This window comes from Camarhynchus parvulus, chromosome 6 (assembly GCF_901933205.1).
Source record: "Camarhynchus parvulus chromosome 6, STF_HiC, whole genome shotgun sequence".
Lineage (NCBI taxonomy): Eukaryota > Metazoa > Chordata > Aves > Passeriformes > Thraupidae > Camarhynchus > Camarhynchus parvulus.
This window is the reverse complement of record NC_044576.1, coordinates 3,125,467-3,152,652: the sequence shown is the minus strand read 5'-3', so window position 1 is coordinate 3,152,652 and position 27,186 is coordinate 3,125,467. Positions and strand designations below refer to the sequence as shown.

The following is a 27,186-nucleotide window of genomic DNA, read 5'->3' as shown; positions in this document are numbered from 1 at the left end:
CGAGGCTCGCCCCTCCCTCCCCACACCCTCAGATTTGGGGGAAAACAGTCTTTTTTCGTTCGCTCTTCCCCACCCCAGAGCAAGCAGCGGGGCCCCGTGCTACACAAAGTCCCCGCGGAAGGGCCGGGCCGTGGCCCCCTGTGCCTGCCAGCGGCCCCGCAGCGTGCACAGGGCTCTGCCCTCCAGGCTCTCCAGCTCCGGGAATCCCAGCTGGTTCAGCACCTCGTAGACCCCAGCCACTGCTGCCACCTGGAAACAAGAGGGACAAGGGACATTGCATCCCCCTCCCACCCCGGCGATGCTTCTGCCACCTCCGGGGTGAAGAATCTCCCCCCATCCTGGTAGCACTCCCTTTACCTCCCCCAGTCTCTTTCCAGCCCCAGTTTATCCATTTTCTAAGCCTCTTCCTTGCTGCTGGGGTCAGCCATCACAGGGTTTGTTGGCTTTGGCACCCTCCTGCCAAAAAGCTACAATGGCGCCTTGTTTTTGCTAAAAACGCCGGGATTATGCAGCGGGAAGGGGCGCCCCGGGGGTCAAAGGCTCCTTGTATCCACAGGTTGGGTGTTTTTCCCTCCCCTCCAGCAGACAGGGGGAGTGGGGAGGGGGGGGATGGAAACCCCACACACAGGAGATGTGGCATTGAAAGGGGCAGCAGCTTTTGGGGCTGCACTCAAAAGAGACGCAGCGCCCAAAGAAAGATGCGGCGCTAAAAGATGCTCCAGCAAAAGCGGGGGCAGAGGGCAGAGGTAAATCCACGTGCTGGAAATGCAGCCCCAAAGGGTGCTGCTTTTAAAAACACAGCCCCAAAATGTGCAGCACTAAAGGATGCAGCACTAAAGGTGTGGCACTAAAGGTGCAGCCCCAAAAAGTGTAGCATTGAAGGTGCAGCCCTAAAAAGTGCTGCATTAAAGATGCAGCCCCAAAAGGTGCAGCACTAAAGGATGCAGCCCCAAAAGGTGCTGCTTTAAAAAATACAGCCCAAAAGGTGCAGCACTAAAGGATGCAGCACTAAAGGTGTGGCACTAAAGGATGCAGCCCCAAAAATGCTGCTTTAAAAAATACAGCCCCAAAAGGTGCAGCCCCAAAGCACTAAAGGATGCAGCCTTTACCAAAAGGTGCAGCACTAAAGGGGCAGCATAAAGGATGCAGCTTCAAAAAGTTTAGCACTGAACGTGCAGCCCTAAAAAGTGCAGCATTAAAGGTGCAGCCCCAAAAGATGCAGCACTAAAGGATGTAGCCCCAAAAGGTGCAGCATTAAAGGTGCAGGCCCAAAAGGTGCTGCTTTTAAAAATACAGCCCCAAAAGGTGCAGCACTAAAGGATGCAGCCCCAAAAAGTGCTGCATTAAAGGTGCAGCCCCAAAACGTGTGGCACTAAAGGATGCAGGACCAAAGGCTGCAGCCCCAAAAGATGCTGCTTTAAAAAATACAGCATGAAAGGTGTAGTCCCAAAAGGCGCAGTGCCAAAAGGTTCAGCATTAAAGGTGCAGCCCTAAAAAGTGCTGCTTTAAAAAATACAGCATTAAAGCTGCAAGCCCAAAAAGTGCAGCACTAAAGGATGCAGCCCCAAAAGGTGCAGCACTAAAGGATGCAGCCCAAAAAGATGCAGCCCCAAAAAGTGCAGCATTAAAGGTGCAGCCATAAAGGGTGCAGCCCCAAAAAGCACCGCATTAAAACCTGCTGCACCCAACCTCGGGCCCCCCGCATCCAGCCAACAGCAAACATCCCAAATCCGCACAAAAGCTGCTCCAGCCCCAGCGGCGGCCGCCGGGCAATGCAAACAGCGGCATAGCCGGGATGCCAGGGCGGGGCGGGCACCGGCCCCAGCTCCGCCCTTCCACCTCCCGGCAGATCAAAGATGCCAATAGGAATTAGGAACGCCGGCCGGGAATGGGGGAGAAAAACTCTCTGCACCGCAATAGAAGTAAGAGATGGAAAGGACAAAATAAATAAAAAGATAACTGAAATTATAGGGTACGTCGATAGAAACAACACAATAAAAGAACAAAAATTAAGATTGAAAATGCTAAGATACAGTCGTGCAATAATAAAATTTAAATAAATACAAATAATTAAGGTGTAACAATATTAATAGGAATAATAGGAAGACTAGGAGGAATAATATCAATATTAATATTAATAATATTACATTATTAAAATTGCCATGTCCCCATCTTCCCCTTCTCTCCTCTGACTCTCCTTTCATGCAGAAGAACACCCCAGCCACCAGCATACACACCCCACAGCACTTGTACCACCTCCAAAGTCACTTTTCCAGGGAAATTTACAGCCCCTCCCCAACATTCCCATTCAAATCAATGAATCCCAAATAAATCTGGCGCCTACATCCCCCCCAAGAAGGAAATGAGGGTAATTTAGGGTCTCTTACCCAGCCTGCCCCCATCCCCTAAGGATCATTTAGGGTTTCTCACTCGCCCCCATTCCATTTTTCCAGCTGGTTCCCAATCCCCTTGGATGCCCAATGCCAGCATCCCACTGTCCCATCCCCTGTGCCACCTGTCCTGGCCAGGCAGCTTTGCCTGGTGGCCCCCCAGCCCCAGATGCTGCAACCTCACCAAAACCCCTGGGAAACTCAAACTGGGGGGAAAGAGCAGGTTTGGGGGTGGGAGAGCTCCCCCTCCATGTGGTGGAATGCCAGTGGCCAGTGCCAGTGGGATCTCCAGTGGCTTTCCATGAGAGCCACCAAGCCAGGGAGCAAAGGGACACAGCTGGTGCCCCAGCAAGGCCAGGAATCAGGTGTAAGCTAAGGACGGGCGCCTGCTTCCCAGTAAACTCCTGTATTCCCACATAAACACCAGGTGGCAGCCTGGGAGAGCCTCACCTCACGCATCCAGAGGCTGAAGGGCCTCTGCCAGGAGTCCTTCTTCTCCAGGTGCAGGTAGGTGTTGAAGAGGATGAGGAAGATGTAGCGCTCCAGGTACTGCAGGCTCCTCAGCTGCAGCGTCCGCGCCTCCCGCTCGTCCTTGCTCGACTTGCCCTGCAAGGAACAACAGCCTGCCTGAGGCACCTGTGGCACCCCCAGGGCAGCTCCTGCATCCCAGCCTCAGCCACAGCCCTGGGAGAAGCCCGGGAAGGGCACAGGAAGAGGGAGGAACACTTTGGGGACAAAAACGAGCGCATCCGTCCAGCCCGCTCCTGCTGGGGGCTTGGCACTCCAGGCTCTCGTTTCCCTGTGGTTTCCAGTGGGTCACAACATTCCCAGAGCTCAGAAATAGGTGAGGGAGGGCTAAACGTGGGGGGCAGGAGCAGGAATAGGCAGCCAAGGGAGAACTGTACCCCAAACCATGAGTTTTTGGACTGTAAAGCACTTCCCCAGGGAAAAACATCTCCCTGGAAGGCATTCCCACCTGGATTCAGCCTCTGTTTCCAGAGGAAGAGAAGAGAGAAGAAGAGAAGAAGAGAAGAAGAGAAGAGAAGAGAAGAGAAGAGAAGAGAAGAGAAGAGAAGAGAAGAGAAGAGAAGAGAAGAGAAGAGAAGAGAAGAGAAGAGAAGAGAAGAGAAGAGAAGAGAAGAGAAGAGAAGAGAAGAGAAGAGAAGAGAAGAGAAGAGAAGAGAAGAGAAGAGAAGAGAAGAGAGGAGAGGAGAGGAGAGGAGAGGAGAGGAGAGGAGAGGAGAGGAGAGGAGAGGAGAGGAGAGGAGAGGAGAGGAGAGGAGAGGAGAGGAGGAGAGGAGAGGAGAGGAGAGGAGAGGAGAGGAGAGGAGAGGAGAGGAGAGGAGAGGAGAGGAGAGGAGAGGGAGAGGAGAGGAGAGGAGAGGAGAGGAGAGGAGAGGAGAGGAGAGGAGAGGAGAGGAGAGGAGAGGAGAGGAGAGGAGAGGAGAGGAGAGGAGAGAAGAGAAGAGAAGAGAAGAGAAGAGGAGAGAAGAGAAGAGAAGAGAAGAGAAGAGAAGAGAAGAGAAGAGAAGAGAAGAGAAGAGAAGAGAAGAGAAGAGAAGAGAAAAAAAGAAGAGAAAAGAAGAGAAAAGAAGAGAAAAGAGAAGTTGATGGCTATCACATTTCCCAGTATTATTTTATATGTATAAATACTTTATACATAAATTATATCTCTTATATCTTATATGTTTTATATATATTATAGTATTCATGCATTCATGATTTCTATTTATTGCTTTATTTGATATTGTATGTAATTATACAGTAATTTGTATTACCATTATTTTAAGCCCTGCATGCTGCCCTTTCTAGGAATTCATAAATACCAATAAATCAGAGCCCTGATCCCACAGGACTCCCCAAAAAGCAGCAATTCCTCATTCCAGCTCTGCCCTTGGGAAAAGGTGTCTCCTCCACCTCTGTGTGCCAGTATTTGTAGAAAGCAAATCCTATAACCCTGTTATTTATCCTGGTACTGTATTACCCTATTTATTTTTCATTCTATTATCCTATTATTTACCATGTTGTTGTATTATCCTACTTATTTTTTACCCTATTATTTATTGGTTTATTCTGTCATTTATTTTTCTTCTGTTACTTATCATTTTATTCTATTATCCTATTTAATTTTCTTCTATTATCCAATTTTCTTCTGTTACCCTATTACTTCTCATTTTATTCTATTATCCTATTTAATTTTCTTCTATTACTCTATTACTTCTCATTTTATTCTATTATCTTATTTATTTTTCTTCTATTATCTTATTATTTACCATCTTATTATCCTACCATTTATCTTTTATCCCATTATTTCTATTTTCCTACATTTTTCCCATTTTTTCCTCCCAGTTAGGGGTGGGAAGAGGTCGGAACAAACCAAACCAAGCCCCCAAAACACGTTTCCCTTCCCTTCTGTTTGCCCTAACCCTGAAAAGCATCTCCCAGCAGGCTCCCAAAACCCCAACAATTCCCACCATTCTCTTCTCCAAGCTGCCCATCACTGAGGGAAAAAAAACCCAAACAATAAATAAATTAAAATTAAAGCATTTTTCCAGGGCCAAGCCAAATCAAATGGGATGGATGGAGCAGCCAAGAGGCTCTTCCCTGAGCAGAGGGAGTGGATGAAGCCCTCCTTATCCTGCCTTCCCACCAGGATGCCAGCCTGGGAATGGGATACAGCCCAGCATCCCCCTGTGCTAGGCCTGACAGCCAAGCAGGTGAAACTCCCCACATGGCCACATGCCCACGGCAAAGGAGGGAAAGCCAAAATTAAATTGAAGTACTTATCCTGAATAAAGATAAATTCATAATTTATAATCACTACATCTGCAAATAGTTAGGTCTCCAGAGGTTTTCTCTCCCAGCTCCCTCAAAAATGCAGAGGATCTCAGGAAGCAAATCCCCAGGAAGCTGCAGATGTTCCTGGGTGATTGAACGTTTTGGTTTTTCTTCCCCTCATCAATCGTTGGCAGCCATTAATTGAAAACACAGATCAGTGGCAGCTGGAGCATGAGCTGCAGTGAGGAATTCCCAGTGGGATGTGGCACAAACCACCCCAGGAACAACACCAGGCCCTGGGCTCTGCCCTTCCAGGGCCCTGTGATACAGCTGCACAGGTGTGAAACATCCCAAATCTGGTTAAAAGAATCTTTTTGCTTCTTCATCAGCTCCTCAGAGTGAAACAGGGCTGTGGAGCACAGGCTGGGCTGGCCATGGATGAGCCCATTGCCAGGGGTAGATCCCTTTCCCAAAGCTGAATCTCCTTCCCAAACTCTGAGGAGCCAGAGGAGCCTCTGGGGCTGGGAGTGGAGAGGGACAGAGCAGCCCTGCCCTCTGCAGGCTGTGCCTCGGGATGGGATGATAACGGGATAATAATGGGATAGTGGGATGCTGCAGGAGAGGGACGTGGGATGCAGTTTGACTCTGGGTGGGATGCAGGACAGCAATGGACAGCACAGGACCCGAGGGTGACCGAGACCACAAGAGCCCTGGCGCCACCATGGTATTTTCTGAAAAATCCCTTCGCCAGGATCTTCTCCTGGGAAGCTGAGAGGCCTCGGAAAAGAAATGTAAATAATAATTATCTGATTGCTTTGGAATGTGGTTTGGAGATTGTTTGCCAGCAGGTGCATCTTTGATTGGTTCCATGTGAATTGTTTTTAATTAATGGCCAATCCCAGTCCAGCTGTGTTGGACTCTGAGGAGTCAGTCACGAGCTTTCATGATCATTCTTTTCTAACCTTCAAATATATCTTTTCTCTTTCTTTAGTATAGTTTTTAGTATATAATTTCTTTTAATATAATAGAATATCATAAAATAACAAATCAGCCTTCTGAGAACATGGAGTCAGATTCTCATCTCTCACCTCGTCCTGGGGTCCCTCACAACACCAGACCCTGGCACCTCTCTGGTGGCACCCCAGAGAGCTGCAGCCTGAGAAATGACCCATGTCCCAGATTGCAAGGCAGGATGTATCCTATTACCATCTGTATGGCAGCTGTCTTTTGTCAAGTGGGCAGTTTGCCTTATCTCTTCCACATTCACACCTTCCTGGGAGGGGACATTGCTGATAACAGACTATTGAATGTCACTGCATGGCTGATAGGAACTATAACATCCCATTGGGAGATGTGAGCCCAGAGGGAGGAGCCAAGCATTGCTGCCCAGATATAATTTAAGATTCTGGAACACCAGCATGGCTTTCTCCACTGGATTCCCCAGAGGAACAGCAGCTGCCTCTTCCACTGGATCTTCAGAGGATCTTCACCTTTCTACAGGATCCCTGCTCCAGCAAAATCACCCCTGACACTTCAGGAGGGCTGCAGCCACAATTCCAATGGGACTGCTACCAACACCCTGACCCACAGGGTGTCAGGTTGGGTTCTGACTCCATCAGTATTGTTTTGATTTACTGCATTGTTTACTTTATCTTTTTATTTTCTTCCCTATTAAAGAACTGTTATTTCCTGCTCCCATATTTTTGCCTGAGAGCCCCTTAATTTAAAATTATAGCAATTCGGAGGAGTGGGGAGGGTTTGCATTCTCCATTTCAGGGGAGGCTCCTGCCTTCCTCAGCAGACACCTGGACACCCCAGCTTTGCCAGGGCTGGTCCCAGAGTGCAGGTGCAGCCCCTGGAGCTGCCCGGTGCCCGGCGAGGGGCTCACCTGGCGGAAGGTGCAGATGATGATCTCCCGCAGGTGGTAGTGCATGGGGGTCATGGTCTCGCTGACCGTGTCCAGCGCCATGTCCACCTCCTTCTTCATCCGGTGACCGTCGGGCAGCAGCTGGACCACCTTCATCACCACCTGGAGCACGGGCAGGAGCTTCACCAGGAGCCTCCCTGCCTTGTCCCACTGCCCCCACCTCCAAACGAGCAGCCGTGGCTCGAGGGAGCAGAGGGAGAGCGCCAGGACTCACCTCGAACTCCCCCTTGGTGTACTTGGCATCGGGCACACTCACGATTTCCTCCTCGCTCATCTCAGGCATGCCCTGGGGTGGCCAGAGGGGAACGGGTCATTATGGGCTGCACAAAAATGCAGACAGAGCCTGTGCCCAGCCCAGCAAGGCCCTCAGCATCCCCCACCTTGCCTCTGCCAGGCACAGAATGTGAACATTTTACCCCTGCCCAAGGAGGGAGCCACATGTCTGGGTAGACAGAGGACTGTTCCAGGCACTGGCTCAGGGTGCCCAGAGAAGCTGTGGCTGCCCCTGGATCCCTGGGAGTGTCCAGGGCCAGGCTGGACAGGATTTGGAGCCACCTGGGCTAGTGGAAGGTGTCCCTGCCCACAGTAAAGGAGTGGAACAGGACAAGCTTTAAGGTTCCTTCCAACCCAAACCATTCCACAATTCCATGCTCTCCCCCGCCCTTAACCCTTCATCCTGGGAGGCAGCTCTCAGGAAGAGGGTAAAGGCTCACCAGGGATTCACCCAGGCTTCTGGAGCTCACTGGGAGTTAGGCACAGCAAATGACAACACACAGACAGGAGTCCACCCCACAGCCCACCCTGCCCCTGCCCACACTCCTTTCAACCCTCTGGCAGTGACACAGCTGCCATGGGCTCTCCAGAGCTTCCCCAGGAGCCCCAGCAGGGGTGGTTGCAGCCCCCTGGACTCACGTTGAAGTGCCACAGGGTGAGGACAGCGATGACCATGGCCGTGGTGGTCCTGCCCCGGCCACTGGAGCAGTTGAACACGAAGGCTGCCCGCGAGTCCTCGGCCAGGGCGCTCTTCATGGCCTCCAGCAGCCGGTCAAAGTCCTGCCAGGACGAAGCCAGTGGGTTTTTAGGGATGCAGGGCTCCCTCACCTTGGGGTCCCCTTTGTCCTACAGCCTCCAGGCAGAATTCCACGTCTCCTTGCTGCCAGATCCATCCTTGCCCACCTGAAGACACTCAGCCTCTGCATGCAGCACCTCCTGGGGATCCCCCCTTGCCCTGGCAAGCACTGAGCACCCAAGGGACATTCCTGCACAGCATCAGGGCTGGGATGGAGGCAGCAGCACCCTGCCTCCCTGGGTACCTGCTCCTTGGGAGCACAGAAGTCGGGGATGGGGATGCGGCGGTAAGTGAGTCCCTGGCAGGAATTCTTCTGCTGGCTGAATATCTCCTGCGTGGTCAGGCAGCTCTTGAACATCTTCATCTGCTTCTCTGACTCCAGGTACACCTCCAGCCACTTCTGGCACTTCAGCAGGTCCCCCTTCAGGGCAGCCTCCAGTTTCTGCAGAGGACGGAGAAACCCTCGCTGTAACACCTGCCTCTCCTAATTTTTAATTAGGATTTTAATCAATGTTTTTAGATGCAGGCGAACACCCCAGACCTCACAACAGGCCCTGGCCACCAGTTCTGCCCAGGTCCCTCTGTGTTTGATGGGAGCCCCAGGAGCATCATTTCTCACCACACCACTCCTCCTGCTGGCAGCCGAGCTCCCCCACTGCCTGTGTCCCCTGGAAATCCAGCTGGGAACATCCGCTCCCCTTTCCCCAGATGCCTTTTACCCTTGCTCTCAAGGCATGCTATAAATTCTTCCAGGGTAGATCTCTCTCTGCTTTGCTCCCTTGTTCCCAAAGGAAAACAAACCCAGCAGCTCCAGAGGGCGAGGAACTATGACAGCCTGCGGAAATCCTCCATGAGGGTTCCTGGGAACCTCCACAGCCCCCAGCACCCCCCAGAGCTCACCTCCAGCTGCTGGGGCGAGGCAGCAGGCACGGGGATCAGCTCCTCCAGGAGCCCAGGCTCCCGCAGGGTGTAGATCTGCTCATTCCCCTCCAGGACCGCTTCCTCCCGCAGGCTGATCCAGAGGATGCGCGAGTGCTTCCTCTTGGCATCCGTCAGGTACCGCAGCACGCTGCCCAGGCTCTGGGGAAGGGTGGGCAAGGGTGGTGGGAGGGCTGGGAGCCAGCGTGGGGTCCCTGCCTGGCACATTCACATTCTCTGGAAAAATCCCTTTGCCCAGGGTTTTTCTCCTGGGAAGCTGAGAAGCCTCAGAGAAAACGAAAACAATTCTCATCTCATTTGCTTCTCCTGTGTTTTGCTGCTTTGGAATGTGTTTGGAGATTGTTTATCCACAGGTGATTGTTTCATTGGATTCTGCTGTGAGTTGTTTTCACTCTTTGGCCAATCTGTGTCGGGACTCTGGAGAGAGTCACGAATTTTCATTATTATCTTTTTAGTCTTCTCTCTGTATCCTTTCTGTATTCTTTAGTATAGTTTAGTATAGCATTTTTTAATATAATATAGCATCATAAAATAATAAATTAGCTTTCTGAGAACATGGAGCCAGATTCATCATTCCTTCCTGCCATGGGGAACCCCACAAATCCAATGCCTGCCCGATGGGGATGGTGTCCCTCACCTTGGAGCTGGGCTGTGCCGTGCCATAGACGGGCATCTTGGGCACCCTTCGGAAGTTGGCCACGCTCATCTCCTTGGCAGTGCTCAGCACATCCGGGCAGAAGCGCTCATCCGCCACCTGGAACAGAGCAATGCCCAGGCAAGGGATGCCCCTTCCCACCCTCAGCTCTGCAGCACACCCCTACCCACAGACCCTGCTCAGGACAAGCCCCAGACCTTTCCAACAGCAGCACCCAGGGCTCAAAGCTGCGTTTCCAAGGTGGGACAGGCTCTTCCTGCAGCACAAGGCACCAACAGCCCCGGCCTCCTCCACCCCACCACGGAGCTGCTGCCCAGGCTCACGTCACGGGATGCTCCAGACACATCCACGTGCACAGGGATCTCTGGCCACACATTTATCCTCAGGCTCGGGCTGGAAGGGACTTTAAAACCATCTATTTCCATCCTTGCTGGGGGTGCCAGCAGGAGCTGCTGGACCCAAGAGGCCACAACAGCTGCTCTACAACAGGGGAACCCTTTGTGAATGCAGCAGGGGTGGGTGACAAAGAGAACCCCTCACCCCATGTTCCTGTGGCAATAGAAGGAGTTTATTCTCAAGCCCTTCTTTATAAAAGACATTTGAAAAACCAGGTCTGGATAGCTCAGAGGTCTGATTTTTTACTCTCCCCAAATCCTGGATAAGTGACAGGCTGGCAGCTTAGGAAGGAAGGCAATTGGCTGAAGTTCCTGTCAGTCAGCCCAGGGGTTAGTTTATGGAGCTGGTTGAGTAGAATTAATTTGCCCAGTACAAGCCAGCTTGTAGTGTGATATAATGGGGTAACATCTCCTCCTTTTTTCCTTTATTAAAATTGCAACCTGCTCTCTCTCATCCATCTGCAAGGGTGTTGCAGTAAAATGGAAAAATTGTAAGAAAAAGGTCTCAAAAATCAGGCCTGCTCTAGCTAGCCTGTCATTTCTTCTAAGTCAAGCTAGCCCTTTGCAAGCTCCCATGTGAAAGCAATCCTGGTGTGAGCAGTTTGTTAGCATAACAATCTATTCCTGGGTAAAAGACAACCAGCACCTGTATAAACTCTTTTTACAACGTTAGATAGAAAAATTAAAATTACCTCTCACAAACAACTTTTCCTGCATGTACACAGCAGGGGTTTGAGTGACCAATCAATACAGGCTGCAGGTTGGCAACTTGTTAATAACAATTAAAGTAATTGGCAAGAAAGCTCCCGACCAATTGGAGTCACACATGAGGTCTGTAAAACTGTACAAAAATGAGTTATGTGACTAAAGAAGGGGCTTTTCCCCCCCATGAAGAAAATGGAGTCTGCATTATTTATTCCCACACAAGGGCCCTTTGCAAACTGGCTGACAGAAGACAGCACAGGTTTAATCTGCATGAGACCACAGATCAGTGGAGCTGCAGCAATCACCTCTAGGAGTCAGGTGACAACTTAGGCTAGCCCATCACAGGGTTAGTGGGGTTTCAAAGGGGTTCTCCCACCCCTCCACACCTCTGTGAGGGTGAGCACCCCGGGAAGGTGCTGCTCCCACCTGTGCAGTGCCCACTCGTCGGAACTCAGGACATCCCTCTGGCTACCCTGGATGGCTCCAGCCCCTGCCAGGGGGCTCAGAGACCCTGGCACAGAGCCCAAGGCACCTGGGACTTTGATTTTGACCCATGGAGCAAATTACCACCTTTATAGAAGGATTACAAGTCAAGAGAGTTTAAGTAGAATAATAGTTATTTTGTCACGGGGTGAAAAATAGATTTTTGGGGTTTTTAGAATGGGGGCTTGAGGTCCCAAGATGGAAGAATTTGGGCATACCCTGTCCCTCTTCTTTCTTCTTCCTAGCCTGCATCTTCTGCTGTGATGGTGGCACTTTTGCATTGGTTTAAGGTAGAAGCTCACTGTCTAACATACATGATAGGTATTGGGAAGTTATGGTAAATAATGTACATGTAGTTTTTAGTATTAAAAGATAACACCAGTGTGCCTCAACACGACCTGCCAGACAGACCTGCGGCGGGCCGGAGAAAGAATGTTATAGATAACAAAAAATAAACAACCTTGAGAACGAGAACTGAAGAGCTCTGACTCCTTCTTTGACTGCTGGGCTGGGAAAAGAGACTTGTACATATTTCGGGGTCACTGTGAGCAGCAGAAGCCCCGAGAGCACTCACCAGCACTCGGGCGCCCTTGGTGAGGAGCTCGGCGCTGACGGTGAGCTCGGCGCGGTTCATGTCGGCCTGCAGCCGGTACAGCTCCGGGTGCCGGCACATCCACCTGCTGAAGCTGAGGGCAAAGCCCAGGGGGTACTGCCGGGGGGGGAGAGGCACCATCAGCCTGGGCTCTGACCCCCCTGCCCGCCGCCCCACCTGCAGAACCTGCCGGGAAAACTCCAAGGGGGATGGAGCAGCTGCTTTGGGGGAGCCCGCGGTTGCTCCCTAAGCTGGGTGTTCCCTGGTAGCAGCAGGCAGGGAAAGAGACCCCACAGGACTTCTGAGGGTGCTGATTAGATGGGGGTTTATTGGGGTCCCACCCCTGGGAGCAGCATGGTTCCTGAGGGAGAAGGGAGGGAAGGGGGAGAGAGGGAGAGCTTGGGGAGAAAAGCGCCAAGAGGGCGCCTGGTCTCCCTCGCACAGCTCAACAGGGAGATTCAGGGTGGGTGCAGAAGGAGATTTGGGCCACGGGGATTACAGACACATGATACTTCAGGGGAGGATCACAGGATGCTTCTATAAAAGAACCATAAAGAATAAACCCTACATTTTCATTTTGGAGGGATGAGACACAGCAAGCCATTTAAATAAAATGTAACACCACAGGGGGAAGCCCCCCACCCTCCCACTGCACAATAGAGACTAAAACAGAGGGCAAGGGAGGTTTTGGGTTGTGCTGGTGGTTTCTACCTGCTCGTGAAGGTAGTAGTTGAAGGCAATCAAGTAGAAATAGCGTTCGAGGCTCTGCAGAGTCCTCTGGAGGAAATACTCTTTGGTGCTGCTCCCCTGGAAGCAAAGGACAGGGAATCTGTGAGGCTCAGTGCTGACCAGCCCTGCAGCCCCCAGCAGACCAGGAGGCTGGCAAAAAGCCCTACAGACACTTTGGATGAATTGGTTTTATTTTTTTTTTAATAAAATATTTCCAGTTTCCCATATTAAATGATGGTCAAAGGCATAAATTCACATTTCCGCTCAAAACAAAAGCTTCCCCTTAGCACAAGGACACACCTGGAGCAGTTCCAACCAGTCCATGCTGTCACAGGGACACACTGTCCAGCTGGGACATTCAAACCCAAGGGGATGGGTCTGGAAAATGCAAGGTCCTGCCCCCATTCCAGCCATCTCCATGGCCTTTGGATGAAATGCTCAGGCAGTGGCATCCCTGGGCCAGCAACACACCCTGCAATACCCTTCATTTCCAAGTGTCTCCCTTCTCCATGGCCAGAAGCATCCTGATGCCTGTGTTTCCAGCAAGCTCTCCTCCTCCTCTTTATCATCACCTCCACAACCCTGGAGATTATGCTGAATATGTCAGCATATTCTCCACCACAGCTATCCCCTCCCAGGGAGGAAACTCAAACCCTCAGGATTTCCGTAATTCAGGAACCTCGTGGTGGTGGCGAGGGGTGTGTTTGTACCTCTGAGCACCCCATCCAACAAATGAAGCTGGCACCAGGTAAGGAACACCCAGCATGGCATCCACAAGCATCCCCAGAGAGCCTGTGGAAGCCACTTCCCAGGCCAGGATGGAAAACCCTCCGAGATGGGGCTGTGTCCGGGCTCAGCTCGGCGAGCGCGGTTTGCTCATCCCGGACACTCCGTGGCTGACTCACGAATATTTACTTGTTCTCCACAAGAGAAATCCGGCCTGCAGTCATTTATCAAGAAGAAAGGCAGTGGGATTTGCTCTGGAAACTCAAAACAAAGCCTGTGGGGATGGAGCCGTGCCAGGTTTGCCGGCAGCACCGACAGCAGAGCGGTGCGGCTGCTGCTTCCCGAGCACTCGGATTCCTGCAAAAAAATCCACCCCGGTGCTCCCACCCAAGGGAAACCTCCTAACATTCCCCTTGAACACCCTGTGGGTGGAAAGGGGAATGATCCACTCGTGTTTCAGCTGTGGAAAGCCAGGTATTGTGGGAGTCTGGCTGCTCAGCATCCCACACCAGGATTCACCTGCACCTCCATCACTTGAGGGCTTAAATCTCCATTTCTGCCCCCCAAACCCAGGCAGAAACCCACAGGCCTCATTCCTCCGTGCCCAGAAAAGCCCTTTTCCCCCCCAGAACCAATCAGCTCACCCAGCACCACTCCAACACAAAGAAGTCCAGGCTGGTTTTCCAAGGGCTGAGCATTATCCCCTCTCCCCTCCTCACCCTCCATGTGCCCCCAGCACATTTTCCTGGCCCCTTGCCACTGTTTAAACCTGCTCTTGCTCCACAAAGACTTCAAATAAACACTCCTTGAGGCTTATTTACGGCAGTCCCCAGTCATTTGTTTTCCAGGAGTCCAGGATGACACAGAGCAGCTTTCCCCAGCAGGGAAAGGCTTCAAGGCAATGGGAAAATCCCCTGTCCCATGCCCAACCTTCCCCTGCTGTGCAAGAGAACCTGCCAGCACACAAACAGCACAAAATCCACCCTAAGAGGGAACAGGGGAGTATAAAATTTGGGATTTGCCACTAGGCACCAAAAAAGTGTCAGTAAATGCCTTCTTTTCCTGTTGCTTAATCATTTTCATGGGGGTTTTTTTGCCACATTTACAACCAGCTCCGGCAATTCCACTCCACATTCAACATTTAAATGGGAAAATAAATCTCCAAAGAAACTGGGATCAGGGCAGCACTTCCACCTGAGCATCCAACCTCCTTCCATCATCTGGTAAGGAGCCCCCTGGTTGGGCAGGGAAGACCACAGCATGGAAAGCCAGCCTGATGGCTCTTCAAAACAACAGGAAAAAACATAACTCCACAACTGGAAAAGCCTGACCTTGGGTGACTACATTTGCAATGATCCCTCCCAGCTCCCAAGGACTTTTACCATCCAGGCTGATATCGATTTTCCAATTTTAGAGCTGATGAAATCAGGGCACAGGATATTATTTGCCCCCAAGGTCATCTACCAGAAGCAGCAGCAAAGCCCAAACCAATCTGTTTTCCCCCAATCCCAGCCTGCTCCATTTTATGGCTTTTAAAACAACTGAGGAAAATAAAAAAAAAAAAAGAAAGAGACACTCCACAACCTTCCAGGTTTCAAATCTCTGGGAAATCTCCAGCTCACAGGAAGCTTTGGGTTTCCAGAATTTACATTCTTCTCATCCCGGCGCAAAAACAGCTCAGTAAATTTCCCGGTGCCGATGGCTCCCATCCGAGCACTCCTCTGATTACCTGGATCTGATAGTCCTCCCCAATCCCTTCCAGCTTCTTCTTGTTCTCGTAGATGGCTTCCTTCATGTCGTGCATCTCCGAGCAGGAGGCGATGGCACCGTCCACCTCGGGAGGAGCAAGAGGGACATTGCTCCATAAGCCTCTGGTCGGGGGGGGAACTCCATCCCTCCCTCCCAGCCACCCTGCTGGAGGGTTCCCCAGCACCCCCTTACCTCCTCCACTATCTGCTGGCCTTTGGGGACCATCTCCATGAAGGTCTGGATGACCCGGAGCCTGTCCCTAGGAGATGTCTTGGGCAAGGTGGGGAAGCTGTGGTGGGAGAAGAAGGAAATCAAACCAGCTCCAAGGGGAATGGGCATGGTCCCAGTCCCACCCTGGGGGCTGCTCTGCTTACTCAGGCTTCTGGGCAGCTCCTCGGTGGTGGTGGAGGACCAGGGTGCCCATGGCCATGGCCAGGTTGGTCCTGCCCACGCCGGTCTGGCAGCCGAAGAGCAGCGCGGGCGGGGGCCGGCCGGGGTCCCGCAGCAGCAGGCTGGGGCTCTCCTAGCAGGGAGGGACACAGGGATGGAGGGGTGGATGGAGACCCCAGCAGCCTCCAGGAGAGCCAGGTCTGCCCCATCAGCAGCTGGGATGGAAGCCATGCCCAGGAATGGAGGGGTGGGCAGCATCTCCCTTTTGCTCAGGGGATGGGGTGGATGGAGGTCAGGACAATGGGTGGCACACCCATTGCATTCCCCTGCTCAGTGCCCTCTCCATCCACCCCACTGGAGATGCTCCCAAAATTCATCCCCAGCCCATTGAGATTTCACCTTCCAGAATGTTAAAGAAAAAAAAAGCAGCTCTGACGTGGAAAACCTTTGCACCAAAGGCAGATCATTCCTGCCAAAGCCACTTAGGGAAGAGCTGCCTGGAGATGGCCAAGGATGGTCATTTCTAGCCAGGGGTAAGGATGAACTGCTGGACAACATGGACTTCTCCAGCAGGATTCTTACAGCAAAGGGAGTGGGATCTGCAGGCACAGGCATCCTCCAACAGGCAGAGTTAAGGAAAACCAGAAGATGCTCTCAGGCAGTCGTGGTCTCCACACAGCACAGGAGCAAACCCCACCCCAAGGAGGCCCCACGGACCAGGTGCTTTCCCTCTGCTCACCCTGAGGCAGCGGATGAAAGCATCAAACTGCTCCTCCAGAGGGGCTCCCTCGGCGGGCAGGGGCAGCCGGTGGTACCTGCGGGATGGGCACGGCCCTCGTGAGGACGGCACCACGGAGGGGCTCCATGCCCACCACCATGGGGGATACGTGGCTTGAGGGGTGCCAGGAGGAGGAGGAGGAGGAGGAGGAGGAGGAGGAGGAAGGACCTGTAGGAGGGCTGGAGGAAGACAGGCCTGCGATAGACCTCGTCGGTGACCTGGATGTCCTCGTCGCAGTGCACGCGCACGGCGTGGGGCTCGTCGCGCAGCCGCTCGATGTCGTTGTACACGTAGTACACGCTCTCGCTCAGCTGCGCGAAGTCACGGATCTACGAGAGACGGGAAAAGCCCCGTCACAATCCCTCCTCCGGCCTCTGAACCCCGGGGATGCGCGCTCGTTCCCAGCTCACCTCCTTGCGGATGGCCAGCTCCAGGCTCTCGGCCTGCGTGCCGCGCTGCAGGTTCTCGTGCAGGTTCTCCTTGCCCCGGGGCGTGTAGGACACAAAGTCCCCCTCCAGCCGCAGGAACACCACAGGCTCCTCGCGGACACAGAAGAAGACACATTCCTGCAAAGAGTGCGGGGAGAGGCTGTCTAAAAGCTCTGCTGGCTTTTTTCCCACCCTGGTTCCCACCCTCCCACCAACCTTGTGGCCTTCTCTCTGCAGCTTCTGCAGCACGAGCTTGAAGCCGTTGAGGCTGGGCTGCCCCATCCCGAACACGGCGTAACCTCCCTTGGCCTGACGGAAGTTGGGAGCGCCGCAGCTACCAGTAGTGTTCAAAACATCTAATTTTCCATACACATCCCTGACCATGAAGTATTTCCCCTGAAAAACATCAGAAGGGAGAAGGTGGGACATCAGTGGATTTGAGCAAGGTGGGACTTCAACACAGCTGAGTATAAAAGCGGCTTTTTCTACGTGACCTTCAAAATGAGCCCCCCTAAAAAACTCCTGAGGTCCCCACAGGCCAGGCTGAAATGAGCTGGGTGATGAAATCGGTGGCAGAGATGCTCACCTGCACCAGGTAGTGCTCCAGCGTGGCCTCAGAAATGCGTCCCACCGTGTAGTTGGCCTTCAGCAGGTCATCGTGGATCTGGAACTCCTCCCTGCAGTTGTACCTGCAAGAGCCACACGCACACAGGTGGGTAAAGGAAAAAAAAACAATGGCATAGGTCAAGATCCAAACAAACCCCAATATTTAGAGAAGAAGGTGGAGAAACCCAGAATTCTGGAGGCTGCCGAGGACTCACGTGATGACCACGGGCGCCACTTTGTTGGTGATGATGGACTTGGCCTTGCTGTTGTGGAGCCCCAGGGTCTGGAAGGACTGGATGCTGAGGGAGTGCTGGTCCTCCATGCTGCCGTCTCCCGGCGCCCGGCTCTCCAGGGCGGATGCCGAGACCGCCTGCTGCGCCGCGCTGGCCGTCGTACCCATCATCCGTGGGCAGCTCTGCCAGGGTGGGCAGAGAGCAGCAGGGACGGAAGGGGGAAAGGCAAAACGAAAAACAAGGAGGTAGAGGAAGAAAGAAAAGGGAGGAGGAATTTATTTTTCAGCCGCTCCTGATTCAGGATGGGAAATTCCCAGGCAGGCACAGGGCAACCCCCTGCTGACAGCCGGCCAGGGAGGGAAGCTAAGCCAGCCCTTTCCCTCCCGCTCCCACAAAAGGCTTTCTTCCTGCCTGCCATGCAGCTTGCTCCATCGGGGAGGTGAAAGCAGGGCTGAGGAGGGAGGAGGGGGAATGAAGGGCGAAATGCTGGATCCAGTCCCTAAAATCTGCTGAGTCAGCACACGGCACTGCACAGAGCCTTGTCGTCCCCTGCTTTCCCAGCACCCACAAACCACTCCCGAGCCCATCCCCGGCATGGAAAACTCTGGAACGGAGAGCACGTGTTACTGGGTGTTCAGTGTGTGCCAGCCTGGAAGCAGCCAGTTATCCCATCCCAGGGGAGCACCCAGGGCAGTAGGGACCCCAAAAGCAGCCCCCAGCTCCATCCCCAGGGAGCTCATCCCTGCACAAGGATGGAATGGAAAGGGCCAGGCCTGGCGGCGGCCAGGAGCATCCCGCCACACTCCAGCGGGCTGGGACAATGAGCCGACTGTCTGCGCCAGCCAGGGCCGGATCCCGGCTTCCCAACAAAGCCAGGGATGGCAAAAGGGCTAGCCTGGAAAAGACAAGAGCTCTGCCCACTCCTAACGAGACAGTCCCCAGTAAAACCTCCTTTGTGCTGTGTGGGAATAACCCTGGCAGCGCCCAAAAGGGGACGGTACCTGCTCCGAGGCGATGCTCAGCGCTGGGAATACCGGGAATGGCTTTAACCCAGCCCTACAAACCCTTCTGCAGCTGCTCCTCCTGCCTCACAGGCAGCCCAGGATCAACCCCTGACTGCAATCCCTGCGAACGTGATGCCCCCAGCAGCTGCAAATGCTTCAAGCGGGGGGAAAAGCCTGCGGAAAATGTGCTATTTCTAGACCGCTGTGCCCAGGCACACATTTTCCCCTCCTCCCCACCTTCCTTCCCTGCTCCACGGAAAACTTGTTGCTCTACTGTGAATTTTCTGCACCATTAGGCAGGCTGGTTTCTTTTACACACAAGAGCAGAGGGGGGGGAAAACAGAAACAGCTGTTTCAGGCCAGTGCCGTTTCTTCAAAGTCGTCTTGAGTGTTTCTTTCATGGAAATGCTTTGAGGGCAAAAATAAAGGGGAAAAAAATAAAAACAGGGAGGTTTTGAGTGTTTCAGTGCAAGTGCTCGAGGCTTTGGAGAGTTCAGGCAGTAAGCAGGAATGGGGCATCCAGCCAGGATGCTTTTTTTTCCCTTAATCTTGCTCAGAATGGGTGCACTTTTCAACAGCGGGCCGGATCGATCCCTCTGGGCTTGCTCCAGCCATCCCCATGCTGCAGGATGGAGATTCCACCCCCCAGTTCCAAGGCCGGCAGCTCCTGTATGTCTTTTGTCTTTCTCCCCTCCCCACAGACACCCACTTTCACCCTAAAACCCCCAGGGATATTTTCTTTTCCCGACAAACCACACCAAGAAATAACAGGCATAAAAGACGCCGGGCAGATTTGGAAATTGCCTTTCAAACCACAAAATGAACAGAGAGAGGAAATCACATCTCAGCTTCTTCCCCTACTCCCTGCTTAGGCTGGGCAGGCAAAACCAGGCAAGAAAAGTACCGAAATTACCCAAAATGGGTGCTGAGGGAAGCCAAGGGAACTGCTCTAAAAAGCCACGGGAAGAGGGAAGTGCTGTGGTGTTATCCAAATGGGAGCAGCTATTTACTGGTATTGCTGCATCTGATGGGAGCAGGAGGATTTACAGCCCCCCAGTGCCCACTCTGCAAGCTGGGACACAAACTGGGATGGGTAGGGAAGCAAAACCCTACCCCAGGAAAACAGATAAAATGATCTTGGCTGGAAACTTTACCAAATATTGCTGGTGGCTGCAATGGGAAGAGATGCAATGAAGCCACCATCACAGGCCAGCCAAGGGAAGCAGGAGCCCAGAGCTCAGCCTGGCTGGGACCAGCCCACCAAAGTGCTCTGGATTAGCCCAAATATCATTGTTTCCAATATCACTGTTTTCCCCATTGCTGGCCACTGTTACAAACACCATGAGATGTTCCTGCACTGGAACAGGACGCCCAGAGGAGTTGTCAATGCCTCTCAAAGTGCTCAGGGCTGGATGGAGCTTGGAGCAACCTGGTCTAGTGGAAGGTGTCCCTGCTCATGGCAGAGGAGTGGAACATGATCTCTAAAGTCCCTCCCACCCCAAACCACTGTGGGATTCTGTGATTCCAGGTTAGGAGGCTGGGAAGCAAGCCACGTGGATTTTATAATGTCGTTAGCAATCAGCTGGCACGGGCTGGTTTTGAGCATCCCTTCCCTTTCACCACACTGTATTTGGGGGTTTCCTTCCCAGGAGAGAGAGGATGCAGAGACAACATCCCCCTGAACAGCATCCTGGCCTCCTGCCTGCACCTTGCCCTTCTTTTCTGGGGACAAACCCCAGCAATATTCCCCCAGCCAGCAGCTCATCCCTTCACAGACCCCAAGGCCAAGCCTAAGATCAATCGTGGCCAAGGCTCCCGAACAAAGAGCCCATTTTCTCCCCAGCTGCCAAAAGAGCCAACACCCTGCACGAGGGCATCCCACCAGACAAACCAGCAGTGTTCCTCTCCAGGTGTTCTCCCCAAATTCAAAGCACTGCCGATTAATTATCCTTGCTGCCTAACGAGAAAGCGGAGCCTCCGGGTGGGCAGGGCAGAAGTGCTTCCCTTCCCCTCCAGATCCTGTTTCAAACCACCCAGCTCTGCCAAGCCTGGACAGGGAATACCAGAGGAGGCACCAGGAGCATCCCAGGAATTCCACTCGAGCATGCCAAGGGATCCTGTGCGTGCAATGCCGCAGCCTCTCCCACAGAAGCCACGACCGCTCTGCCCTCCCTCTTCCCACCTCTCCCACCCGCCCCAGGGGTTATTCCCACACCCGGGGACCTGGAGAGGACTCAAAGCTGGAGCAAACAATGGACTAAATATAGTGGGAGGTGGTCAGGCTGCAGCTGCAGGATGCATCTGCCCCGGCCACCGCGCCGAGGAGGAAGCGTGCGCTTGCCTGGCCGCCTCATTGTCAGCAGGAAATAAATCAAATAAATCTCCTCCTGTGCATCCTCGGGATATTTTATAGCTTTTAAAGCTCCTCTAAATGAAAAGCAAAGCCCTTTGGGAAGAAGCAGCATCCTCCTAATGAATCCATCCTTCCTCGGCGTGGGGCAGCCCCTGCGGCTTTCCAGCATGGAGTCGGCGTGGATGAATCCTCGAGGGACCCAGGGGCACCCCTGGAGCACTGCTGAGCCAAGCAGGGAGGCAGGAAACACCTCAGGCCAGCAGGAAGCTCTGGTGCAGCCACAGGGGCATCACTGGAGCCTGGAGGAAGCGGAGCTGGAGCTGAGCCCCCCGCCCCGGCGTGCTCTTTAACCCTCTTCTTCAAAAAAAAACCCAGCAAAAATGAAATCCCACACAAACAGCTTCTGTGGGACAGCCTGGAGATATCCCAGAGCAAAGGCTGCATGGGAACCAGGCTCCTGTTGTTCCAGGTGATGCCGGAAGGAAGCGGCTTGGCTTCTTAAAAGCACATAATAAAACAAAAAATCAAGGTGAGAAACAGCACATTAAGCTGCGGATGATTTGGAATGTGTTGTCCTGTGAGGGTAAAATAAGGCAAAGAACCAAAATGCCTCAAATCAACCTAAAAGTGCTTTGCCACAAGGCAGAAAAAGGCCCTGGAAAGGCAACTTAGCAGCAGACAGCTCTGTTTTTACAAGCCTTGACTGATTTCTTAACACCTTTAAAGGAGCAAAAGCGACTGCCCTCCATCCTCAGGAGCTCCTCAGAGAGCCGGTGGCAATGGCCAAAAACGTAATGAAACAAGCAGCATTTCCTAGAAATCCAGAGGTGTTTCCCAGTGAGGCCAGGATCAGTGCTGCCAGTCCCCCCACCAGCATCTGCTGAGCACCACAGGAAAGCATCAGTGGGATGCCTGCCCCCAAATCCGAGCAGGAGCATCCAGAATAACGAGGAGCAGGCATTTCACACCCCCTACCCAACATGCTCCTGTTTTTTTGGCAGGAAACCGAGTGCCACATCCCCATCCTCTGTGTGACCAACTTGCCTTTAGTTACTTGATTTAAACCCCCCACCCTGAAGCCAGGGAAAGCTGTTTGAGACAGGGAATGGAGGAGAAAAAAAAGCCACCCCAAAAATGGGGATGCCAGTCTGCTCCCCACCATGAGGAGGATGCTAGTATCCTTTGGGAATGGCATCCAGGCCAAAGCCCCTCTTCACAAACCTGGTTTGCATTGTTAATCAGTATAATTAACCTGCCTTGCTAAGCACAGCCTGGGAGGAATTACATTCCTGGAAGTGTTGGATGGGGCTTGGAGCAACCTGGTCTGGTGGAAGGTGTCCCTGCCCACGGCAGGGGGTGGGATGGGATGCCCTTCAAGGTCCCTTCCAAACCACTGAGTGGCTCCAGGGTTTTGCAAAGAGCCCACCTGTAACTGCTGCCTCGCACCCCACAAGTTTTAAGGCCCGCTGGCAGGTTCCATGTGTCCCTGGGGTGCTGCTGTTTGGGCAGGCAGGGGATGCCGGGGCTGCCTGCTGTTGGGGTGAGGGGCTTCACCAAGGAGCAGCCATGGAAAGAGGAACAAAGCCCTGACTCGGAAGCACCAGCGCTGCCAGCTGTGCCCTCAGCTCGCTGCCAGTGGTTCCAAGGTTTGCCTGAAGGGTTTCCTTTCAGTAGCACAAAGCAAAAACAAAACAAAAAACCGTAAAACACGAAGATAAAGGCTGGGGGGGCCATCTCCAAAGAGACCAGCGACCTGTGGGCAAAGCTTTTGTCCAGCGCCAAACATTCCCCGGCCTGCCAGGAAGCTCCACAGCCCCACACCCAAACCAGACGTGCCGAGCTCTTCCCCGCCGGAGGTTCTGTGGTGTGACCCTGCCAGGGTGTCCCCAAGGGTGGGCAGGCCAGCCTGTCCCCCCCAGCACAGCCCCGGCACGGCCAGCGCCAGGCGGAGCCGGCTTTGGGAAGGCCAGGGCTGTGATTTTGTGCTATTCCTAGCTAACCACGGCTCCCCTCCCAACGCGGGGAAGGCAGCCGGAGCAAAGGGACGGCTCCTTTCACGCGGGGCCGCTTTTCCACGCCGGCCGCACCTTTGCCAGGACAAGAAGCACCTTATGCGCGCCAGCGGCAGCGTGGTTTGGGTTCGGGATGCAGCGGGACTCGGAGCTCGCAGATCCCCCGCCTCGCTCTCTCAATAAATAAAGCAAAACTCAAGCAAATCCCAGGGAGAGTTTTGCTCACAGCAGAGACCTGCCCGTTATTTTTAGGCTCCGTGCAAAGACATAATCACTTCCTGCCTTCCAGGAAGGAAATGTCCCACCACCGCTGCCTGGCTGCCTCCTCCCCAGGCAGTGCCTGCCTGCTCCCAGCCTAGCCACCCCAAACCCCGCGGTTTTCTCCCATCCAGGGCAGGAAAACAAGCTCGGCGTGTGAGGGGTGCCACAGCTGCGGGAAGACGAGGGGGTGCTGGCTCCCCCAGCACTGAGAGGATGCGCCGGGCAAAGGGCAGGGAAGCAGGTCCGGAAAAGTCCGGCAGCCATCGGAAACGCAGCCTGGATGGGGCTTTCTGGAAGTTTTCAGCCCCGAGGAGCTGGGCAGGAGCTCAGCGGGTGCGGGCAGCGCCGCTCCCGGGACATCCCCGCCGGGGACTCGGTGCCACAGGGGCTGGAGCCCACCGGGCTCGGCGCCATCCATGCCCCACGTGCCAGCGGGAAGGGAGCCCATCCCAGCCTTCCCCTCCCCACACGGGAGGCTGCCCAGCCGAACCCCAGCCCTCGGCTACATCTGCTCCTCTTCCTCCTCCATCTTCATCCCGCACCTCCCCGCTCCGCTCCCAGAGCCTTTGGGGGTGCAAGGGAGGCACAGCCAAGAGATGCAAATCCCAAAACTCGCTCTGGAGCCGCGGCAGGCACAGCCGGCACCGGCCGACAGCCGTGCTGGGCTCCCAGCCCGGCGGGGCTGGCTTCCAGGCCAAAGGAGGGAGAGAAAAAGCCCCTTTTAAATAGCAAGCGCAACTGCAAACGCAGGAGAGGCGGGAGGATGCCCTCCGCGGGGCGCATGCTGGGCCCCAGAACCAGCGATCCATCTATTTTCCAGAGGTTGGAAGCCCACCCTTGGCTCCGGATAAACCCTCCTGGCCGCGGCTGGGGCACCTCGTGGCCGCGCCGTGGGCTCTGTGCTCCAGGGGCAGAACAAACCTCCCCCCATTGTCCCGCCCGCCTCGGCTCGGGGGCACCCCCTGCCCAGGAAGCCCCCGGGTGCCCATCACAAACCCCCCGGAGGGTGGGGGGCACCCTCGAGGGCTGCTCCCGCCCCCTCCATCCCCTTCCCACCGCACCGGGCCGGGAAACGAGCCCCAGCACCCCGAGGAAGGGATGAGAGGGGCAGCCGGTCCCGGGGGGGCGGGAGGCTGCCCGGTACCGGGATGGGGCGCGGAGCGGGGCAGGATGCCCGGGGCTGGAGCGGGGGGAGCACCCAGTGCAGGGGCTCGGGGGGAGAATGCCCGGCTGGGCTCGGCGGATGCCCGGTCCGGGCGGGGATACGGTACCTGGGGGCTCCGGGCTCAGCTGCCGCGCCGGGCCGGCCGCGCCGTCGGGCGCCCCATGGGGGCGGCGGGAGCGGTGGCGGGAGCGCAGCCCCGCGGCCGCGCCGAGCGCCGGCGCCTCGGCGGGGGAGGGACCGGGGCGGGCACCGGGACGGGGCCGAGGGGCGTCCGGGACCGCCCCCGCCTCGGGAACACGCCCCCTGCCCCGCCCCCTGCACGGCCGGGGCACGGAACCGGCACCGCGGGGACACCCGGCAGGCAGCGCCCCCAAACACGGCCACTGTCACCTTAGGGTCACGCAGCCCCCATCATCTCAGGGACACCCGGCAGGCAGCACCCCCAAACACAGCTATTGTCACCTTAGGGACCCCTGACACACAGTCCCCATGGTCTCAGGGACACCCAGCCCACAGCACCCCCAAAACACAGCCATTGTCACCTTAGGAACCCCTAACACACAGTCCCCATCATCTCGGGGACACCCAGCACTCAGCACCCCCCAAGACACAGCCATTGTCCCCTTAGGGACCCCGATGCACAGTCCCCATGTTCTCGGGGACACCCGGCACGCCCAGCACGATGATCCTTCCCTCATCTCCTGGTGACAGACCAAAGAGGGGTTGGGGCAGAGAGGGGACTGTCAGATGCCACCACCCCAGGCAGGTTTGCAGTTTTGGGGCCATCAAGGCACTGCTGGCACCTCTCAAAGGCCAAAAGTGCTTTTCCTTCCCAGACATGGGAGATGGGGATGTGTGTGATGGAAGAAGGCCAATACCCCATCCAGCCCTGCCCTCTGGCTGTTCAGAACCATTCCCCCTTGTCCTGGCACTCCATGCCCTTGTCTAAAATCCCTCTCCAGCTCTCTTGGAGCCCCTCTAGGCACTGAAAGGGGGTCTAAGGTCTCTCTGGAGCCTTCTCTTCTCCATATGAACGCACCCTGCTCTCCCAGCCTGGCTCCATAGGAAACATCAGGGCACTCCCAGGTCTCAGAGCCAGCCTTCCTTGCTCAGGCCATTCAGATTCCTGGGAAATAAAGCTGCTGCCCGCACATCCAGCTGCTTCCCAGCACCCTACAGGGTGCCCCGTGGTGGGCTCTTGCCATGGCTTCACCAGTACCAGCAGGTCCAGCACCCAGCTCTGCTCAGAATCCACCACGGCACAGAGTGAATCCATCAGGCCACTTCAGGCTCCCCTTGTTGCCACACAAAGATGCTATTTCAGCTAATCCGCAAAACCCCAATCCTCTCAGCTCCTACCTGCCTTGCCACATTCCATTTGGGTTAGAACAGTGGCTCTCAGAGCCCCCCAGGTAGGACCCCAACCCCACCTCCCCCTGAGCCTCCTCAGCGTTACAGCCCTGCCCACACCCAGCACCATCCAGGGCTCCAAATCAGCGCTTGTAGGACACCAGGAGGGCGAAGGAGAAGGAGAAAAACGGCATTAACACGTTCACTGGCACTGGGAAGGAGGGCCAGGAATGTAAACGCAGCCCAGAGCTAGTCCGAAAATGGTAACAGCTGGAAAGGAGAGCTGGAAAGTTTGTTCGTCGGGATCCGAGATCCTAGCCAGGCTCCCAGCATCCAGCTCAGCCAAAATACCCTGCCCTCAGCTGCTCTGCTGCATTTACAGCCCTGCATTGAAATTTTAACACTTTTGAAATTGATTTTAATTCTCCGTTTTAAGATCCCAAATCAGCATCTAGAAGCTCCTTAGGGAGGAGCACACCAAAACCCAGGGATTCACACACACACCCCTCACTGCAGGGGCTTTGATAGCTGGGATTAACACATAAAAAACACCCCAAAATTCATGAGGGAACCAGTTGTCACTGGCATTGCACGGCCTAAACCAGATTCAGGGAAGAGCAGCTCCCAAACGCCTCGTCAGCAATTTTCCTCGCCGTGTTCCTCTCCGTACGCACGCTCCAGATTTCCCTGACGCTGCAGAATGAAACCGCTGCAATATGAGCACAATCCACGGGAGGTCATGGCAGGACCACTGTGAGCGCAGCCGAACCAGGGTGCTCCAAGAGGGCCCCCCAAACCCTTGGAAAGGCCCCCCAGCCTCACCCCTGGGATGTGAATGCTTTGGGAATGTGATGTGCTGCTGTGGTATTTCACACACACAGCTGAGGTGCCCTCAGGGGATGCATCCCCAAGTGATGCTGGTGGTTTGCTGAGGCACCCACAAAAATGTGGGGGCACCCTCTGTAGGCAGAGGGAGGGGACAAACATCCCATTGCTGCCCCTCCCTCATCACCCTAGTGGGGGGAAAGGACTTTGCTGCTCAGACCCCTCCCCAGTTACAGTGGATGGTATAAGAGGCTGACCTGGTTAAAAAAAAAAAATAAATATCTTACAATGGAATTTATTTATATTAATGATGTCCTATCCCTGAAGGTTTCAAGACCAAGGATGGTGGGCACCTTCCACCAGACCATGTTGCTCCAATTCCCATTCAAAAAGTCCTTGAAGACTTCCAGGGACGAGATCAGGACAAATGATCAGTTTGGAGCAGTTTTGCACATGGGAGACCGATGGGAAAATCAGGCTTCTCTGTGTGTGACATTTTGCAACTCAACCCTCAGCTGCTGGTTCTGGGTTTGACCCTTCCCTGCTCTCTGGGCACGACTGGGAGAGAGCCCATGAGGGGAGTTTGCTCCAAAGGGAAAGGAAAATCCTCCCCACCCCCTGAATCACAGTCCAGACCGCATTGA

The 27,186-nt window shown here is 54.4% G+C and overlaps 1 protein-coding gene across 2 annotated transcripts; it reads right to left on the bottom strand.

The window, feature by feature from the left end:
- Positions 1-4: 4 nt before the first annotated feature.
- PALD1 (phosphatase domain containing paladin 1) lies at positions 5-24,584 on the bottom strand. Of its 2 annotated transcripts, none has more exons than XM_030951560.1 (20): positions 24,474-24,584; positions 17,555-17,754; positions 17,320-17,422; positions 16,950-17,129; positions 16,716-16,871; positions 16,474-16,634; positions 16,267-16,342; positions 15,512-15,660; positions 15,330-15,426; positions 15,118-15,222; positions 12,645-12,740; positions 11,916-12,050; positions 9,741-9,857; positions 9,065-9,244; positions 8,409-8,606; positions 8,008-8,148; positions 7,310-7,381; positions 7,057-7,197; positions 2,841-2,996; positions 5-249 (listed from the first exon to the last, which is right to left on the bottom strand). In XM_030951560.1, the coding sequence occupies exons 2-20, from the start codon at positions 17,740-17,742 to the stop codon at positions 100-102; spliced, it is 2,601 nt and encodes an 866-aa protein (XP_030807420.1). In that variant the 5' UTR covers positions 17,743-17,754; positions 24,474-24,584; the 3' UTR covers positions 5-99. The 2 variants fall into 2 exon arrangements, with proteins under 2 accessions (XP_030807420.1, XP_030807421.1); XM_030951561.1 differs by lacking the exon at positions 24,474-24,584 and adding an exon at positions 18,574-18,714.
- Positions 24,585-27,186: the final 2,602 nt, after the last annotated feature.